The sequence below is a fragment of the Carassius carassius genome, chromosome 9, assembly GCF_963082965.1.
Source record: "Carassius carassius chromosome 9, fCarCar2.1, whole genome shotgun sequence".
Taxonomy (NCBI): Eukaryota; Metazoa; Chordata; class Actinopteri; order Cypriniformes; family Cyprinidae; genus Carassius; species Carassius carassius.
The window spans coordinates 33,598,393-33,619,830 of NC_081763.1; the positions used below are offsets into that span (position 1 = coordinate 33,598,393).

The window sequence follows — 21,438 nt, forward strand, 5'->3', positions numbered from 1 at the left end:
TTGGACAGTGAGCAAATTTAGCAGCTCACTGACGACGTATATAAATATTTCTGCTATATATATATATATTTCTAAATCTACAGTAGTTTAAGATTAACTTAATGGACCGAGGGAACGTTGAGGTAAGATTCTACATACTTAAAACAAACTACTAAATAATAAAATATCAACTTTTCAAAAAGTTATTTAATTTTTATTTTATTTTATTAATAAATCTTTCTACTATTACCAATTTATTTCCTTTACTTAAGAATGTTTGACCAAACACTGTTCTGTATTTCTAGAAAGTCAATGCTATTGTGAGTTTTTCTTCATATTCATAATCATCTGACAATGAGGAGCCTATTTGTTCTGCTGAGTTTTCTGATCGGTGTTCAGAACTTTTATATCTTGAGAAAAGATAATTCCAAAAATCATCAAGAGATCACAAGAATTGCCATTTTACGTGTAACTAAAGAAGTCCGCAAGAGCATGGATAGGCGATTTCAAGAGGTATGAAACTGACAATATGAACAGATTGTCCTTTTTTCAGTCATATAATTTGTGATCTACACAACAAAATGTATCTTTTTAGCTGTTTATTTGCTCACGATTAATGTGATTACATAAAATGTGCAGGATAACAGAAAAAATCATGAATGTGAACCAATCAAGTACTGTAGTTGAAAAGCATTTCCACTCTTGATGATATTTCCAAGCATGTTTTTATGGGGCCTAGTAAGCAAACTTGTTAAAAAGTAAATATTATTTGATGTATTTTTGAGAAAGAATTTGACTCGATAGTGTTTAATGTTCATTTATATTTCAATTCAAACTGATGTGGAGATTTTGATTATACGTTTAAACTTTGAAAAAATTCTCACTTTGAAAAAAGCATCCTCTTTAAATAGTGTTTATTATTATTTTACTAATTGCTAGCAAGTTTCACAAACTTACAGCATGTAAAATGTTTAATCATGAAAATCTAAAGCATACAATTTCAATATTTTTACCTTTTTTGTTTTATAAGTTTAATGCGTTGCTGTAAATTTGCAGAATTCACATATGGTCATTAACTATTTCTATGTTTAAACTGATTGAAAATAATCAGTTTATGTAAGAGAATGTTTTTCACTGCTTTACTCGGCACTTAATAAACTACTTAGCATTTAGCATGCTAATATGTGCTGCTGCTAGGTATTAGCTTGTATTGTCTTATTCAATGATGTGTGTATATATATATATATATATATATATATATATATATATATATATATCATCTATACATATATCACATCATCTGTGACTAGTTCCATCATACAACACAATTTGTTAACGGAAATTCAATATTGTTGAATGAATGTATTTCTATGTGACCAAACCCTCCCTGACAGGATTAATTTATTCAGTATTATATTTACTTTTTTGTCACACACACACATACTTACTTTGTAAGTACACACATACTTTTTTGTATTGTTTTTTTTCTGAACAGCCAAATAAACTGGATGTAAAATCACTGGCAAGGGCTTGCAAAAAACAGGAGCATGAAAGTCATTTTCAAAGAGGTATAAGAGTTATCCTCTATTATAACGTGATGACAGACCTGACATATTCTGCTAGTCCACATCATCACTTTGACAACGAGATGTTTAAGGAGGGAAAAGAGCTTATAACCAAAGGAATACATACAACTATAGACCAAATGAACAGAAACCTATTTGATGATGCAAGAAAGAAACTTGGGGAAATCATGCATACTTTACAGGTATAAAGTTTGATTGATACTTCATTAAACATAAGATCCGAACATCTGAATATTTAATAACTTGTCTTATAAATGAAAGGATTTCTACAGCCACAGTAACTGGATAGAGATGGGAAACACTGAACCATGTACTGCCCTGATCAATTCAGACGAGAACATACCCAACCCTGCAGGTTAAGTGTGTGTGTGTGTGTGTGTGTGTGCGCTCACACATGTGCACCCAGCAGTGAGATAAAGCTGACAGAAGCAGCTTTTAGAACATCCTCATTTGTTAAAATTATGATTATTTGATAGATAATTTTTATTTTTATAAAACCTTCCACAAGATAAGAACACAAAAACATGCGAGGACAATCCCGATGGAGTAGATTTAAAAGTTAAGAAAGACATTCTCGAGCGAAAGATACTGACATCAGGATACACAAGAAAATCCAACCCAAAAGGAAAAACTCTTAATCACATTATTCAAAGCCTCCAAATGCTCGTCTGTTAAATAAAGTGACCGTACCAACTATCATGGTTGACAGGGAAGTGCAGCCATGGAGGTTTTCGTGATTTCCCGAGTGGTATTAATAAGGATTTCAGTGCTTCTTGTCATGGTTCACTGCATAATAAAGCTGCAGACGTTGGCATTGCTGCCAGTGTGCAGCTGCTGGAGAAGATCTGGAAGAACAATGATGGCCCCAGGTTTCTCAGGTACAGAACTCATCTAACCCATCTTCACCCAGTCAAGTCAAATCAACTTTATTAACTGTTGATTCGCTCTTGTGGTACTTCGTTGTCATACACTGATCCTTCTCCACAGTGCTGCTTCAAGTCAAACACACCTAGTTTCTCCTCAAGTTCACACATGTACAAAAATCACATTAACTAGCAGTATGATCCACTAACAAACATTGATCTTTATTTTCAATCTTACATCTATTGTTTTAGCATTTCAAATCAGAGAGAGACAGATAGACACCTTTGTGTAGTGTGCATCTTCACATTATACTACTGGGCTGTTGAACGCTTGAATCTGATCTTTGATAAATTTTCTAAGGTGTTAAAAATTTTTTCTGGGAAAATAAATAGCTCTTTCTCTAATAAAGTTATTTTTAACTGCTTTTGTATGCTATCAACTCAAGCCACTCAAGTTTTGGAACTAACAACAGTGGCACTGAAAAAACAAGAGCATTTGAAGGACAAAAGAACAGTTTTAAAATGCATCATCTGAACAATGGCTTTATGTGTAGTAGCCATATAAGAGGATCAGCCTTAAGAGAAAATGACTCCATTACAACGTCAGTAAAATTCTTAGAGTATCTGATTAGTCCTAAAAGTTTAAACCTAGATAAATTACCTAAAAAATAAAATAAGTAAAAGACAGCCGTCTTAACTTTCTCCCTGACTAGCAGGAAATAAACAGGAGAAAAGTTTAGGGATGAATAATCCAAATGAATTAGCGCCAGTCTCCCTACACGGTTTAAAACTCACCCAGTCTAAATGGTCGTTGTACTCAGACAACAGGTTTCACAACAGAATAAAAGTTCTCTTTTCAACAGCAATTCACACAACAATGTCTGTGATAGCTGGAGAGGGATTCCTGTCGATCACAGTCTCTTTGCTGCAGGCTGCCAACAGAAAAGCCACACTCTTGCTAGTTAACATCAGCTGCGGACGATTTGGAGTGTTGCATTAAAGAAAGAGAGATAAAAAAGAGAACACGTTCACCAGCCCAATACAAACACAAGACTACGTCACAGGACGTAACAATAAACTCAAAGATGCACTCGTCAAAGAGACAGACAATGCCAGTGAAAAAAAGAAAGAGTTGATTTGTAAGGAGTGCAATCATTTATATGTTCTAAAACCAAAATAAAACAAAAACAACAACAACAAAAAACAACAACTATATCTTTCAAAAAAGGTCTCTTCAGTATAATGGATGAATAAAATAATGTTGAATACAATGGAAAAGTCAAAGCCTTCTTGTACTGGATGTATAAAAATCTACACACTGAATATGCAGGCAGAGTTAACAAAGTAATAATTGTGTTTTTTGTCTTTCTGTCATCTCTCAGACTGGTGGGACTTGATGAAGTAAGGCCGGCCTGAAAATGGAAAGCTCTTCTTTTTTCTGTCTTTAAATCCAGATATCCAGATGCAAGCGAGAGCCCAAATGAAGTTGTGGAAGTTGAACTAACAGATTAACATTTTCTAAAATGTCTAAACATCTGAATCTTTTTGCTTTTTATCTCTCTTGTGTGCCTTTCCATCCAATGATTAAATGTGGCAAATCAAAATCAACAGTACATGTATATAATATCACTCGGGTCAATGTTTATTATAAAGCTAATTTGAATGCTTTTAGAACTGTTCAGATTTACAAATTATAACTAACACTTAGACATACATTCCAAATGGAATATAGAAAGTTATGATAGTATGTTTTAGAACCATGTTTCCCAATCCTGAGCGCACTCCAACACTGCACATTTTGCATATCTCCCTTATCTAACGCACCTACTTCAGTTCCTGGAGTTTTTTCTAATGAGCAAATGAGTTTAAATTAATGTTTGATTTAGGGAGACACACAAAATTTGCATGGTGCCGCCCAAGACCAGGGTTGAGAAACACTGTTTTAGAATGACAGTTTCTGAATTTTCATCTAGTCTCCCGTACTCATGTACAAATTGCCAGATTTGTTTCAAAATGTTATCTATGATTGCTGATTGTGGATTTTCAATTTCAATGATAAGAATTGCTCATTAAATCAATGCATATGCAAAGGAATCTTTTATTTCTATAAAATACTTTACAGTTGTTGTAGCAAATTTAGTTTGGACCATCAGTCTAGTTTCCTCTGTGTGTAACCCCATGCGCTCTCGAACCAGCATTTCTGGGATGGGAAGCAGAGACACTAACTAGGACTCTAGTCCGCTGCCTCTATTGTGTCAGTTTCTAATGCACCTCTTGAGATCAAGGGAGTGAGGTTTTCCTGCACAGCTCTTATTTACATTTACATTTATTCACTTAGCTGACGCTTTTATCCAAAGCGACTTACAATTGCCACATATGTCAGAGGTCGCACACCTCTGGAGCAACTAGGGGTTAAGTGTCTTGCTCAGGAACACATTGGTGTCTCACAGTGGATTCGAACCCGGGTCTCTCACACCAAAGACATGTGTCTTATCCACTGCCCTAGCACCACCCCACCACCCCACCACCCCATCTTATCAGCTGGCCTGTAACATGTGCAAATGCATTTGAAGACTCATACAAATCCCGCTAGTCACATGACATTCGCAGATAAGCAGAGTGCTATAAACATCCAACAAAGCATCTTAATAATGAAAGTGAAAAAAAGTAAAAGTCGTGACATTTCCCAAGTATGGTAGCCCATACTTTGAATTGGTGCTCTGCATTTAACCCATCCAAATGCACACACACAGTAGTGAGAAGTGAACACACACCTGGAGCAGGAGGCAGCTATATCCAGTGCCTGGGGAGCAACTGGGAGTTCAGTGCCTTGCTCAAGGGCAGTTCAGCCATGGGTGTTGAGGACGGAAGAGAGCACTGTTCATTAACTCCCCCCACCTACAACTCCTGCTTAAATCGCGCTCAAATTGATTTGATTTTGAAGCAATATTTACACTGAATCTAGCAGGCGGCTATGATAAGGGGCATGACATTTCTTGACCAAAGGGGTATTGCACACTGGCTCAACTCACCAATCACAGCACACTGTCCCAGCTAACCAATCACAGCAAACCCTGGCCCAGCTAACCAATCACAGCACACCCTGGCCCAACTCACCAATCACAGCACACACTGGCCCAGCTCACCAATCACAACACACCCTCACCCAGCTAACCAATCACAGCACACCCTCACCCAGCTAACCAATCATAACACACCCTGGCCCAGCTCAAGCAATCACAGCACACCCTCACCCAGCTGATTAATCACAGCACACTGGCCCAGCTCACCAATCACAGCACACACTCGCCCAGCTCACCAATCACAGCACACTGGCCCAGCTCAACAATAACAGTACACCCTGGTCCAACTAACCAATCACATCAAACACTGGCCCATCAAACCAATCACAGAACACCCTGGCCCAGCTCAACAATCACAGCACACCCTGACCAATCATAACACACCCTGGCCCAGCTGGGCCAGCTCAAGCAATCACAGCACACCCTCACCCAGCTGATTAATCACAGCACACTGGCCCAGCTCACCAATCACAGCACACACTTGCCCAGCTCTCCAATCACAGCACTCACTGGCCCAGTTCAACAATCACAGTACACCCTGGCCCAACTAACCAATCACAGCACTCACTGGCCCAGTTCAACAGTCACAGTACACCCTGGCCCAACTAACCAATCATAACACACTGGCCCAACTAACCAATCACAGCACACATTGGCCCAGCTCATAAATCACAGCACACACTGGCCCAGCCAACCAATCACAGCACACACTGGCCCAGCTTTCCAATCACAGCACACACTGGCCCAGCTCTCCAATCACAGCACACACTGGCCCAGCTGATTAACCACAGCACACTGGCCCAGCTCTCCAATCACAGCACACACTGGCCCAGCTCTCCAATCACAGCACTCACTGGCCCAGTTCAACAATCACAGTACACCCTGGCCCAACTAACCAATCACAGCACTCACTGGCCCAGTTCAACAATCACAGTACACCCTGGCCCAACTAACCAATCACAACACACTGGCCCAACTAACCAATCACAGCACACATTGGCCCAGCTCACAAATCACAGCACACACTGGCCCAGCAAACCAATCACAGCACACACTGGCCCAGCTCTCCAATTACAGCACACACTGGCCCAGCTCACCAATAATAACACACTGGCCCAACTCAACAATCACAGCACACACTGGCCCAGCTCACCAATCACAGCACACACTGGCCCAGCTCTCCAATCACAACACACTGGCCCAACTAACCAATCACAGCACACACTGGTCCAGCTCACAAATCACAGGACACACTGGCCCAGCAAACCAATCACAGCACACACTGGCCCAGCTCAACAATCACAGCACACACTGGCCCAGCTCACCAATCACAGCACACACTGGCCCAGCTCTCCAATCACAGCACACACTGGCCCAGCTCTCCAATCACAGCACACATTGGCCAAGCTCACCAATTATAACACACTGGCCCAACTCTACAATGACAGCACACACTGGCCCAGCTCACCAATCACAGCACACACTGGCTCAGCTCACCAATCACAGCACACACTGGCCCAGCTCACCAATCACAGCACACACTGGCCCAGCTCTCCAATCACAACACACTGGCCCAACTAACCAATCACAGCACACATTGGTCCAGCTCACAAATCACAGCACACACTGGCCCAGCAAACCAATCACAGCACACACTGGCCCAGCTCTCCAATCACAGCACACACTGGCCCAGCTCACCAATCATAGTGTGTGCTGTGATTGGTGAGCTGGGCCAGTGTGTGCTGTGATTGTTGAGTTGGGCCAGTTTGTTATGATTGTTATGAACCAATCACAGCACACACTGGCCCAGCTCTCCAATCACAGCACACACTGGCCCAGCTCACCAATCATAACACACTGGCCCAACTCAACAATCATAGCACACACTGGCCCAGCTCACCAATCACAGCACACACTGGCCCAGCTCTCCAATCACAGCACACACTGGCCCAGCTCACCAATCACAGCACACACTGGCCCAGCTCTCCAATCACAGCACACACTGGCCCAGCTCTCCAATCACAGCACACATTGGCCCAGCTCACCAATTATAACACACTGGCCCAACTCAACAATGACAGCACACACTGGCCCAGCTCACCAATCACAGCACACACTGGCCCAGCTCACGAATCACAGCACACACTGGCCCAGCTCACCAATCACAGCACACACTGGCCCAGCTCTCCAATCACATCAAACACTGGCCCAGCTCACCAATCACAGCACACACTGGACCAGCTCTCCAATCACAACACAATGGCACAACTCAACAATCACAGCACACACTGGCCCATACTTTATTTGTAAAACAAAACAAAAAATGTCAAGAGATATTTTTAAAAGCACATTGTCCTTTAAGAATTAAAAACAATGACATGTGCATGTTCCTAAACTTTTTTTATTTTATTTAACACTTATTAACAGTAAATTATATACACTTTTCTACTATATAAGAAACTCCTAAATTAATTCTGCATATATTCACTGCATATATGAATATTATTAATTTGTGATTAATATTACTTGTTCGCTCAGAAATAAGAATATCTGTCAGCATTAAGTATAAAACTGGACCAATTATTCTGGTAAAATATACAACTGGAATTGGTTTATAAAATCTAAATGTCACAATGGAAAAAAAATGACAAATAACATGAATGTCGTTGTGTTCACACTGGCTTTAGCAGACAGATCTACTGTAGATCTATATCTAATTAACTGTAGACGCTTAAGATCCTGGTTATTGCCTTTTGGTTTTGTAAATGCATATGCATATTTAAACAACATTGAAATATAAATGTACTTGTGAAAATATCATACAGAACAGTTTTAACGAATACTTGATTCCAAGATTAAATCAATTTACAGCTGAATGTTTGTTCATCTGAATGATGTTTGTTAATAGAGAAAGATGGCTCTCCATTCGTCTCTTTCAAGTCCTTTAAATTGTCCAAATAAAAATCCCTGGATTCTTATTTTCAAAATGTATTTCAATTGGACTTATAAAGACTGTAATATATATTTTTTAAATCAAACTGGTTTTTAATATCATAACTGTCCTTATGTTTAATTACTGATATTCATACTTTGATTTCATCCTCTGTTTCAGTGAAGCTGTATGGCGTCCTTGTGTGTCTGAAAGAGGACGGTCTCTGACGCTCCTCTTCAGGTTTTCCTCCTCCAAAGTGACGTGCTAGCACGCTAGCAGCCTGCCGAAACCTCCTGGGCTCGATGGTGACGTCTGCTGCAATCGGAGTTGTCTGACATTCATGATCCATCTCAAACACAGAACTCTGCTGCTCTTCTTCCTCCTCCTCCTCCTGATCTTGATGGCTCCTAATGAGGCAGCAGGAGCTGTCAATCAACTCCAACACCTCACTCATGAGGGAGGGGCCGAGGTCCACCGTGAAGGACGAGAGCGAATCAGATCGTGTCATTGAGACCTCGTTGTTCTCAGGTAAGGAACTACGTCGACTATCTAAGCTGAGCAACTCAGATGTTTCTGCAAAGCTCTGGTCGAGACGAGATGAACGAGGCAGCGTGACGAAACCAGAACGAAGACCTGCAGGAGACAAGAGGAGAAATCACATGTTTCTGCAGACATTTTAAAACATTACCACATTTGATAAGTGTGCAAGAACTTAGAAGATCACTATAAAACAAGACATAAATAAATACATTTTGCCTGAAGCTTATGGTTTTTTTTCTGCATTGTTTATATGTCATAATAATTTACATTTACATTTAATCATTTAGCAGACGCTTTTATCCAAAGCGACTTACAAATGAGAACAACAGAAGCAGTCAGGTCAACAAGAGAACAACAACAGTATACAAGTGCCATGACAAGTCTCAGTTAGTCTAGTATAGAACGCATCGGTAGATTTTTTTTTTAAATATAAAATGAAAAGACAAGAAAAGGAAAAGTGCTAGTGTTAGTTGGTTAAGTGCAGGCGAAAAAGATGAGTCTTTAGATGTTTCTTGAAAATGAGTAAAGACTCAGCTGTACGAATTGAGATTGGGAGGTCATTCCACAAGCTGGGCACAGTCCAGGAAAAGGTCCGTGAGAGCGATTTTGAACTTCTTTGGGATGGCACCACAAGGCATCGTTCACTTGCAGAGCGCAAACTTCTGGAGGGCACATAAGATTTAACCAATGAGTTTAGGTAAGTTGGTGCCGTGCCAGTGGTCGTCTTGTAGGCAAGCATCAGTACCTTGAATTTGATGCGAGCAGCTACTGGTAGACAGTGTAACCTGATGAGGAGAGGAGTAACGTGAGCTTTTTTTGGCTCATTGAAGACAACCCTCGCTGCTGCATTCTGGATCAATTGCAGAGGCCTGACAGTACATAATAATAATTAATAATAATTCATTACATTTATATAGCGCTTTTCTGGGTACTCAAAGCGCTTTACATAGACAGGGGGTATCTCCTCATCCACCTGGATGATGCGACGGCAGCCATAGTGCGCCAGAACGCCCACCACACACCAGCTTACTGGTGGAGAGGAGATAGAGTGATGAAGCCAATCAGCAGATATGGGGATTGTTAGGAGGCCATGATGGTCGGAGGCCAATGGGCGAATTTAGCCAGGATGCCGAGGTCACACCTCTACTCTGCTCGAAAGACATCCTGGGATTTTTAATGACCACAGAGAGTCAGGACCTCGGTTTAACGTCTCATCCGAAGAATGGTGCTTGTTGACAGTATAGTGTCCCCATCACTACACTGGGGCGCTAGGACCCACACAGACCACAGGGTGAGCACCCCCTGCTGGCCTCACTAGCACCTCTTCCAGCAGCAACCTAGTTTTCTCAGGAGGTCTCCCATCCAGGTACTGACCAGGCTCAGCCATGCTTAGCTTCAGTGGGAAACCAGTCTTGGGCTCCAGGGTGATATGGCTGCCGGCCATGGCATGGCATACATGCAGGAAGGCCCGCCAGGAGAGCATTACAATAGTCCAGTCTGGAGAGAACAAGAGCTTGGACAAGAAGTTGGGTTGCTTGCTCTGAAAGGAAGGGTCTAATCTTCCTAATGTTGTATAAGGCAAACCTGCAGGACCGGGTAGTTGTAGCAATGTGGTCTGTGAAGCTTAACTGATGATCCATCACAACTCCTAGGTTTCTGGCTGTCCTCGAAGGAGTAATGGTTGATGAGCCCAGCTGTATAGAGAAGTTGTGATGAAGCAATGGGTAAGCTGGAATCACCAGGAGTTCTGTCTTCGTAAGGTTAAGCTGAAGGTGATGGTCATTCATCCAGCTAGAGATGTCACTCAGACAGGCTGAAATGCGAGCAGCTACCGTCGGGTCATCGGGTTGGAATGAGAGGTAGAGTTGGGTGTCATCAGCGTAGCAGTGATAAGAAAAGCCATGCTTCTGAATGACAGATCCTAATGATGTCATGTAGATGGAGAAGAGAAGTGGTCCAAGTACTGAGCCTTGAGGAACCCCAGTAGCAAGGTGGTGTGACTTTGAAACATCACCCCTCCAAGACACACTGAAGGATCTGTCAGAGAGGTAGGACTTAACCCACAGGAGTGCTGTTCCAGAGATGCCCATCTTTCTGAGGGTGGACAGGAGAATCTGGTGATTAACAGTGTCAAAAGCAGCAGAAAGGTCCAGTAAGATGAGTACCGAGGATTTTGAACCTGCTCTTGCTAGTCGCAGGGCTTCAGTAACCGAGAGCAGAGCAGTCTCAGTTGAGTGGCCACTTTTAAAGCCAGATTGGTTGCTGTCCAGGAAGTTGTTCTGTACAAGGAACATAGAAAGCTGGTTGAACACAGTTCGCTCAAGTGTCTTTGCAGTGAATGGAAGAAGGGATACCGGTCTGTAGTTTTCAAGAAGCGCTGGATTTAGAGATGGTTTCTTGAGCAGTGGGCTTACCCGAGCCTGCTTGAATGCTGAGGGAAATGTTCCAGAGTGAAGAGAGGAGTTGATAACGTGAGTAAGCGAAGGTATAACTGAAGAAGAGATCGCTTGAAGGAAGTAAGTGGGGATCGGATCAAGTGGACAAGTAGTAGGATGATTGGACAGGAGAAGTTTGTGGACGTCCATCTCTGAGAGTGTGAAGGAGGAGAAAGAGTGTGCATCGGTCATTGTGAAGTTGTCCTCAGTCTGCGGTGTGGAGATTGGTCACTGATGGATCTAATCTTATTTGTGAAGAAAACTGCAAAGTCATCCGCTGTAAGAGTCGATGGAGGAGGTGGTGGCGGTGGATTAAGAAGAGAAGAGAAAGTCTTGAAGAGTGTCCGAGCGTCACAACAACTGTTAATTTTGTTGTGGTAGTAGGATGTTTTAGCCATGAAGACATTTGCAGAGAAGGAAGAGAGGAGAGACTGATACACACTGAGGTCAGTAGAGTTTCTTGATTTATGCCATTTGCTCTCTGCAGCCCTGAGTTTAGAGCGATGTTCATGGAGAACCTCAGACAGCCAGGGGGCAGATGGGGAGGTGCATGCTGGTCTAGACAACAGTGGGCAATAATTATCCAAGCAAGATGTTAAAGTGGAGCAAAGAGTGTCCATAGCGCTGTTCGTGTCCAGAGCAGAGAACTGAGAGAGTGCAGGAAGCGAGGATGAAACCACAGAAGATAGGCGAGATGGAGAGAGGGAGCGTAGGGAGCGCCATAATAATATAATGGCACGTTTAAACCCCCAATTCTCATTTTATCTAATTAATATATTTAAAATGCATAGGTTTTTTTTTTAATAAAAAAACAACAACATTTAATTACAAAGTATATCCTTGGCATAAAGTTTGAGAAAACAAGATCTCTTGGGGCTTATTATACACTTTAGTACTTTTAAGTTTTAGTAAGATTTTTTGTGTAACATTTTAGAATAGGTAACACTTGTTAACTATTAAATACCACATTTCTCTCAATAAATTCTTAGTTTGCTGCTTATTAATAGTTAGTAAGGTAGTTGTTAGGTTTAGTTATTGGGTAAGATTAGGGATGTAGAATAAGGTCAAGTAGAATAAGGCATTAATATATTCTTAATTAGCACTAATACATGGCTAATATTCTAACCTATTCTAAAGTGTTACCATATATAGTACTAAAAACTAATATGCATGTATATTCAGGAGGTCCGTAAAAGTTATGTTTATTTATTTGAATCTTTATGCACTTCATATTTTCATCACAAAGGATATATTCTCGGCCTAACCGTTTGAGTGAGAAGTTGTATTAGAAAAAACTATAATATAAATTTGAGAATCAAAATTAATTTAAATTTATATCTTAATTGGAGTAAAATTCGCTATGAATAACAGTGCCTGCCAAATGCATAAATGTAAATGAAATATAAAATCTGCATATTTGTTTTGTGTATCTTTTGTTTTAATGACAGCAGCACATAGGAGCTACATGAAAATCTGAAATCAGAGTCATTGATTCTTGTGTTGCAGTCAATGTCCAGTAAGTGGCAGGACAAGACCAACGTGCAGTATGTGCGTTTCATTTAGTGGTCTTTGTGTCAGTCTTCCAGAGTTGGTTTTGGGTTCCCAGAATAAAGGAAATTCCAGAATTCCAGAGACATTAAACACACACACACACACACACACACACACACACACACACACACACCACCGAAAACATCACTGCACTTTCCCCTCATACACTCAACTATGTAGAGTCTCTGCTAACTTTTCTTCAGGTGTGTGTGTGTCTGTATGTGTGTGTGTTAGTGCACAAACTGATCAAAGGTCAGTCTGTCTGTGTATTTGGTCACTATAGATCGTATCACTGTTTTCTCAATGTCTCCTTTTTGAGTTTGGATGTTTTAAAGATACAGTGTCAAGTTAAAAATAGCTCAACTTCAGACATAGTACAGCAGATCAATGTCAGTTTCAAACAACAGACCAATCAAGATGAATTAGAAAGAGATATATTTACATAAGGAAAAACGTATGAAGTGTTTACATAGAAATAGTGTATTGGAATTTAATTTGATTATGATTGCAGTATCTGTTCATTTCCGGCTGAACCATTATGTAAGTTTAGTTGTTTTGGTGGAGAAACCAAAAAGACCAAAGCCATGACTAAAACTGTGGCGCAGGAGGTGTCTTCTCCTCCTGAGAGAAACACAGGTGAGGAGAGAGGAGTGGAGTATGAAGTCCTGGCGCTATATTCATGAAAACTGTTGGTGCTAAGAGTTGATCCTTGTGACAAAATTCTTAGAAATGTGGGTGTTTTCTTTAAAAATTTAATAAAAGATCCTGGTAAAGAAGAAAGTAATTCAAAAATAATCTTAACGCTTAAAAGAGCTCTTAAGACCCTAAAATGTTAGGAGTTTTGACAAGGCTTAAGATTTTCTTTAGCAGTTGAGAAAACCAACGAAATGTGAAGAGGGAGAAGAAATGCATTGCACACTACACATGACAGTGTGTTGTTAATAAGACATTACACACATTAGATCGTGCAGGGACCATGTTTGTGACCGATAATATTAGAGACACGCTAACATCTCCAACACAGTTTAAAAATGCCAAAGTGCCAGAAATGAAAGTTATCGCAACGTTAACTATGGCCACGTTCACATTGTCAGTTTAGGGATAGACAACCGCATTTCCTGACAGATGTGAGTCTTGAAACGTCCCATTCAAACAGCAGCTAACAGTAAGCTTGTATATGTATCTCGCACATGACACTGCTTTTGAGTCATGCACAGAACACGAAACTGATGGAAACCACTCCAGTGAAGAACAGTGTTTGGTCACAGAATGTGGTTGTCACCCCCCCCCCTAAATAACTGTATTGTGTGAATGCAACCACGTTAAGGACTCAAATACAATCTTTTCCTCACTTTGATTTGCTCTCAGGTTGGTCCTGGATCTCTCTATGCCAAAACTCATACATAAAAAATGTAAGCTAAATTATGATCAAAGTACACACTTTTTCAGATTTCCAAATCTGGAGTACCAGTGCTCTATAGAGACCTTAAATAGATATGGTGATGGAAAAAAGGAATAAAAGATGACGAAATATATATATATATATATATATATATATATATATATATATATATATATATATATATATATATATATATATATATATATATATATATATGCAATGATCTGAAGGACCCATTCCTCCACCCCTGGAATAGGATTTTAAAGGGTTCACCGGATGAAAATCTTAACTTTTTCCATGTTTCAACGATATAATTGAGTGTCTTGTGTTCATGTTGTCATTTTTAGGAACCTGCAACTGCATTTTGTTACAGATGTGAGTCTCGAAATGTCTATAATGCTATAATTGAGTGTCCAGTGCATCTACCAACTCAGACTTGTTCAGACGCCACGGCAAAATTTAGCGGAAAACATGCTAAATGTTCTCCCGTTGGCTGCACAGATGAAAACAAATCACTATTTAGAGTCCCAGTCTCAGAGGAGACGAGAGAGGAGTGGATTTATTTTATTTTTAGTGGAAATCCCAGAAGGGGGGTGGGGTGCAAAGTAAATCATTATCATTTAACTCTGGAGTCGATTAACGCTGATATGCGTTATGAGTCATTTTCTCCTGATAACCCCGAAAAGAACTTAAATTACACTTTCAGTTTTAATCGTACAGATAAGAGCAATACATCAATCGAATCTGTAAAGGGTCTACTTTTTTGTATACATAATAACAACAAAACTTTGTGCACTTATAAAATAAGGATAACAAACAAGGTGTGCTGTCTGCAGCCTTTGCCTGTGCTGATCTTCATTTACAAACACATCATTAAAATGCACTGTAACTCCGTGAATACTCAATACTAACTGAATACTACTGTTAAAAGGATTTCTGAAGGATTGTGTGACTGGAGTAATGATGCAAAACAATTTGTTTGAAAGTCAGCTTTGATTGTTCCTAATAAACTGTTTAACTGCTCCCCCAAGTGGATATTAAATTATGTTGTGGGATAATTAAATATATTCTGAATAAACTACAAACATAAAATTATATAGATTTATTTTGTCCTCACATTCTTTTTTGTAACTCTTCCCTCTCAGTCACACAGCTGACTGAAAGGCTCATTATGCAGCTCATTATGCAGCTCATTATGCAGCTCATTATGCAGCTCATTATGCAGCTCATTATGCAGGCCTTTGTCTTCTCAGGTGTAAATCACAATGATATCCTGATTGTTGACGCCTACTCGCATATGACTTTTACCAACAAAAGTGTCTTATAAAATTTAAATCAATATATTGTTTTCTGTAAGTGAGTAAACAAGATGATTTTCACATAATTTAGAAAGAAAAATTCTAGGCTACAAGCTCCAGTTCTCAAAAGTCCCGGGAACCATTGTTCTTTATGTGTTTTATGGCCTTATTCAAGTGATTTAACATTTTTAGTTTTTCACTAACCACGCATAACATTTTTTTTCTCAAAAACACAATCATGTCTATTAGGGGTGTAACGGTTCACAAAATTCACGGTTCGGTTCGATACGATACACTGGTGTCACGGTTCGGTTCGGTAGGGTTCGGTACATTTTAGATACAGCAAAAAGAAAAAAATTGGCAGATAAATTTCCTTGATTTTTAAAAAATGTTTAATTTATTAAAACTAACAAAGTATGTTTTTTTTTTACATTGAACAATGATGGAGCTATTCTTTACCCATCTTCTATGGTGTTTTCTTAGCAGCATTTTGTATAAAACAAAAACAGCTCCTTATAAAAAAAAATTAAAATGTTATAGTTATGAACAAATACAAAGATGTAACTTTTTATATGGAACTCTATAACTCTTTATATTGAGTGTGTTTTTACTCAATTGGTTCTCTATAGGGCTTATGTTTTTTGGAACAAAGCAGGAATTACGGTCTGTCTGAAATGGGCTCGTGAAGGAATATTGTAACGGGGCTCAATTACATTAAGCATGTTCTTAAAACCTACGTTTTCCACTACAGAGTAAGGCGCTTGCTCACTCAGTACGCGCTGAAGGCTCGGTGCAAAATGGCTAATGCGTTTAACAGACCAGAAATAGAAGATCCTCCAATAACCAACAGGTCTGGTGTTTGGGTGCACTTTGGATTCCCTGTAAGCTATAATGGTGATGATAGAATGAATAGTAAATAGTAAGGTCTCATATCCGCGGCTATAACGTAAATGTAGCCAGCCAATCGCCGTGGTGATGTCTTTTGCCCTGTTTGAATCCGTTGGTAATGTCTGTCTAAATGCTGCGGGGATAGTTTGTTGCTTGTATGTTTCTCTTTTTTTCCGTCTTTTCCCAGATACTGACACACTAAGGTGATGTCGGCGTAAATGAGTAGACATGTTTCAAGTATTCCCGCTGGTGTGTTTTTTTTTTTTTTTTGTATTCCCGCTGGTGTACCCTAGATGCGACATATCATTGTTTTTTTATCCACCACTCTCTTGCCATCACCATTATAGCTTACAGGGAATCCAAAGTGCACCCAAACACCAGACCTGTTGGTTATTGGAGGATCTTCTATTTCTGGTCTGTTTGGCCATTTTGCAACGAGCCTTCAGCGCGTACTGAGTGAGCGAGCGCCTGACTGAGTAGCCTAACATAAACATAGAAGTTGGTGTTTTTTCTTCTTCGGGGGTGTCAGGGGCGTTGCCTGTTACGTCGTTTGGGTTCTTGGGCTACCTTGTTGAACGCATATCATTATATTTCACAATTTTTTTTATTTTCCAAATATAATTAATTAGTCCAACGAACCGAACGGTTCAATACGAATACGCGTATCGTTACACCCCTAATGTCCATACATGCTGCTCACATATTACTACAGCCCAGTTTTTGCTGATTACAGTGAGATTAGACTTTACCCATTTAGATATTTATAAGAAACTGAAAAAAGCACAAATGTCAGGGCATGGCAAAACTTCTCCAGGCCCCAAAAATACCCTTAGACTCCAGAGGGTTAAAGAGACATACACCAAAACGGGTGTGAGTAGAGCTGTTTTAGACAAGGCAAAAAGCAATTACGCTAATTATAAAAATATCTACAACAAGAACTATAACGATGACTAGTGATAAACAATGATATATGTTGTATAATTGGTAAGTGTGGTGTCTGTGTTGGTACCGTAGGAGCAGAGTGGTTCGTCTGGTGAGCTGGTGGAGGTGGGCAGCAGCGCCCTCATCAGACCGACGTCATTCATGTTCAGCTGAGGCAGAGAGATGGCATTTTTAATGATGGGTGAGATGGGAGGCGGAGGGGATGAGAAGTCACGTGACCCTCCTCTCAGCCGGGGCAGGGGAGTCTTTCTCACATGCTGCAGGGTTCGCGATAAAAAGCGCGTTGGTTTGGAGCCGGAGGGCGAATCCGGGTATCGTATCCCATCACTGTTACTTGATCCGCCGTAGTTACTCAGAAACGAAGTGTCACCGAAGACGTCCCCGCCGCGGCCCACATGCATGGTGTGGCGGAAGTCTCCGAGTGGCGGACTGATCATGTCCACCGACAGGTCACTCTTAAACCGCCGTTTGCCCTGAGACGTGGACACCAGGCCCTTGATCGCCGGCAGCTTACCCAGACTCATGGCGAGAAATATGACTTGAATGATCCTTAAAATCAAAGCCAAAAAGTCTGTCAAAAATATAAGCTGAAGATGATGTGCTCCTCAAATTAAAAACCGATGCCAGATGTGACTGCAGCAGAATGAATAGCACATTAATGTCAAATAAGTATTAGACAATATAACAAAAATGTCACGTGGAACAAATTGTTTACAAATTAAAAAACTAGTTTAACGAAGTGATTAAATACCCAGAAAAATTAACATCAAATCATTCTGAAAACAGATCCAGAGAGCAAACAATGGTGGAAAAAATACTAAAAAGGATTAATGTTAGTTTTATGAAGCAATTAATCAATCAGAAAAATACACTTGAGTAAATGTTAATGTCAAATAATCATTAAAAGATATTTAGAGGAAGATTATTTGTTGAAAAATAATAATAATAAAAAAATCTACCTCAACGAAGCAAACAAAAACCCAGATAAATACAGCTAAATAAATGCTAAATTAACTCCAAAAAATCATTTTAATAGATTCAAAGAGAGAAAAATGGCAGAAAAACATAGTATAAATGTAAATATAAAGACATTAATTCAAACAGTAGTTTAAGCTAATTGCTAATAAGCTAATAAGTGTTTTTCTGTGAGCTGATCAGATTCACTTTAGAAAGAGCAGCAAAAACACAAAAAATCTCACTTTGATTATAATATCCTGCAAAAATGTCACTGAAGAACTGAAGCATCGTGACAAACTCTCAGGTAAAATATATGAATGCCATCATATCTACTAATGAATACTTAGTACAGTTACCCAAATGCTTTTAAGTGTTCACACGTCTGTGATATATGAGCTGCTGCCCATCGCGAGCTGGAGTTTATAAATAACCTGTTAAAGAAGCCTAATAGGATTTACGAAGAACTTAAACACCTTCTAGCGAGTGCAAAAACACTGCACTCTCTCTGATGGTAGAACTAAATTATGTTTCTTGAACAAAAAAGACTTCAAAAACCATCTAACGTGTCGCCATGCTTGTAAAAGAATCACTGAATCTCTCTTTAAACAACATTTAGAAACACGTTCAGATTTACATCAAGCAGAACTTCTTCCAAACATCTGTTTCACACCATCAAGTCTTTTACGTCTCCTTTAAAACTGCATCTGAGTGCATGTCCACACCAAAGCTGAACAGCGTTTCTCCAGAAAAGTGACGTTTTGTAAGATGAGTGACATCCAGGATTGTCCTTTTCCTTCAGTTTAGTCCCGACACACCTGACGTCCACCAGCGCTCTGAGAAGTTACTTTAGTGTTTCCGAATCCCACCACAGGACTTCAGCATCCCAGGATCCCCCCAAACAGCCGGTCTGAAGCGCATCAGACGCACATATGATCCGCTGTGTTTGGTCTGTGGCTCAGAGGAGTCTGAACGACTGGATTAGCTGGATTATTCGTCCTCGCTCTCTCTTTCTCACTCACTTCTTTTATTCTTCCTCTTGCCGGACCGTCTCAATCCAATTAGCCGCACGTCAGTCAGTATTATCCTTTCACACCGTGACACGCATCCTGAGAAAGAGAGAGTCAACACCAGATGACTAGAGCAATGCCAGGTCATCTTTATGATGAACATTTTTGTGGCAAGTAGACACATTTCCCCCAATTTTCTGATTAATTTTATAATACATGCATACATATGGTATACTGTATGGTATGTATACATATGGTAGTATTTCTTTTACCTATATTCCCATATAATTTCAAAAACGTATCAATTATTATTAATGTAAGAGAAATATAATTAGAACCACAACTGAGAGTAATTGGAATTTCAAAAATAAGATACAATAAAAATAATAAAACATTCAGAGATATACTAATAATGTGAAACATGCTTCATCATCATGAAAGTACAGATTAAAGTCTGTCCTGACAGACACACTCATTTACACAAATTAACATACAGTAAAAACACACTTCTCCATCCAGACTGTTGTTGCTGGGGTTTAATTACACCTCTGTGCGTTTCTACACACACACACACACACACACACACACACACACACACACTGGTTCAGCCCATCAGACAGACGGAGGAAGTGAGTGGGAAGTAATGGGAACAGTCTGTGATGTATTTAGCTCGTGCTGCTCTCTCTCTCTCACTCACAGACCATGCATTATGCTTTTTATCCTGATTTTTCATCTGCATAGCAACTCCTTGGCAGCCTGACAATACCTAGCATCATCATTAAAATATTTTAAGTATTTTTTTTTTATCTGTTTAGAAACACAACAGGAGAAATAAAAAACGTTTTTAATTTGCAGTCAATCTTTAGAAAATCAACTATTACGATTTTCAACTAATAACTGAACCATGTCATTGTCTGTATAACGTGTCAGTTTATTTAAAACTCTTCAGTTTAGCGAAAGAACACTTGTTTACTTACAATAACCAAACTCATAATAACATAATAAAATAAGCAATCTTTCACATTAGTTTCTAATGTTTCTGCTCAAATGTTCATTAAAAAGCCAATTTTATATTGCTTTAACGTTATACACTTTTAATCTTACCTCAAACGCAGAATAATACCGAAGTTTGAGAGCGTTGATGAATAAACTCCAGACCAGACGCGCCACCGCTGAGCGCGCTCCCGAGAGGCGAGGACCACGCGCATGCGCACGGCGGAATCACAGTCAGGCGCGTGCATCTGAAAAACAGAGTTGACTTTTGTTCAGTAAAGACTCCGAGAGACACGACAAATAATACAAACATTTTACAGGAAGTTTGTGAACGTGTAAAATGTGAAATGATCCAAGTCCAAGTCACTCTCAAAAAGACCAGGATGAATTCACACAGATCGTTTCAGCTTTAATCCTGGATCAGCCATGACCTCTTGACCTTCAGGGACATTCAACCTCTGAACACGAAGCTCCCAAACACAGAGTATATTCTATCAGGCTTTGAAGAGTTTGAGGAGGAGGTGAGCTTCAGATGTGTAATGAAGGTGTTTACAGTGAGAGGTTTGTGCTACCCAGCTAACAGCGAACAATCTCTGAAGTTTAGCTAACGTTCCTGCAAGCTTCTCTCAAAGTTATGAACAAACCTTCTTCCAGCAACATTAATAGAATGTTCAAAGCTATCTGTTCTCAAAATGTTAGCACAAAAGATTATTATTAGTTGGTCATTTGTGCAACTTAAAAAATAAAAATAAAATGTTAATAATTAGTAGTCTCAACATTCAAAAGTAACGTTCCCATAATGTTAGAAAATGCTAAAATGGAACATGCCAAAAACTTTTTAAACGTTTAAACACTATACAACTTGAATGTTTAGAGGGCATTCAGAATTAAGGTTTTCATGACATAATGAAACTCATTTTTGTTAGTTATGGGGATATGTTTGTGTGCATATGGTGAAAGTGTATTAGGGGAATGAACATGA

The 21,438-nt window shown here is 39.7% G+C and overlaps 2 protein-coding genes across 5 annotated transcripts; one reads left to right on the plus strand and one right to left on the minus strand.

Moving 5' to 3' along the window:
- Positions 1-288: 288 nt before the first annotated feature.
- On the plus strand, positions 289-2,240 carry LOC132149767 (von Willebrand factor A domain-containing protein 7-like). Its single transcript, XM_059559170.1, has 4 exons — positions 289-492; positions 1,475-1,747; positions 1,827-1,920; positions 2,074-2,240. The coding sequence occupies exons 1-4, from the start codon at positions 334-336 to the stop codon at positions 2,238-2,240; spliced, it is 693 nt and encodes a 230-aa protein (XP_059415153.1). The 5' UTR covers positions 289-333.
- Positions 2,241-8,412: 6,172 nt separating this feature from the next.
- On the minus strand, positions 8,413-20,957 carry LOC132149672 (cdc42 effector protein 1-like). 4 transcript variants are annotated; one of them, XM_059559075.1, is made up of 4 exons: positions 20,568-20,957; positions 19,476-19,562; positions 17,567-18,048; positions 8,413-9,076 (listed from the first exon to the last, which is right to left on the minus strand). In XM_059559075.1, the coding sequence occupies exons 3-4, from the start codon at positions 18,021-18,023 to the stop codon at positions 8,595-8,597; spliced, it is 939 nt and encodes a 312-aa protein (XP_059415058.1). In that variant the 5' UTR covers positions 18,024-18,048; positions 19,476-19,562; positions 20,568-20,957; the 3' UTR covers positions 8,413-8,594. The 4 variants fall into 4 exon arrangements, with proteins under 4 accessions (XP_059415058.1, XP_059415057.1, XP_059415055.1 ...); XM_059559074.1 differs by having other exon boundaries at positions 19,127-19,562; positions 20,568-20,956; XM_059559072.1 differs by having other exon boundaries at positions 19,091-19,562; positions 20,568-20,956.
- Between the last annotated feature and the right edge of the window lie 481 nt (positions 20,958-21,438).

Bases quoted from the DNA above. Each gene is read 5' to 3' on its own strand.
- LOC132149767 (XM_059559170.1), top strand. From the start codon at position 334: ATGAGGAGCCTATTTGTTCTGCTGAGTTTTCTGATCGGTGTTCAGAAC. The intron at 1,748-1,826 runs GTATAAAGTTTG...TATAAATGAAAG, and splicing joins AAATCATGCATACTTTACAG to GATTTCTACAGCCACAGTAA. The intron at 1,921-2,073 runs GTTAAGTGTGTG...ACCTTCCACAAG, and splicing joins GAACATACCCAACCCTGCAG to ATAAGAACACAAAAACATGC.
- LOC132149672 (XM_059559072.1), bottom strand. The intron at 9,077-17,566 runs GTACCAACACAG...TGTCTCCTGCAG, and splicing joins CGAACCACTCTGCTCCTACG to GTCTTCGTTCTGGTTTCGTC.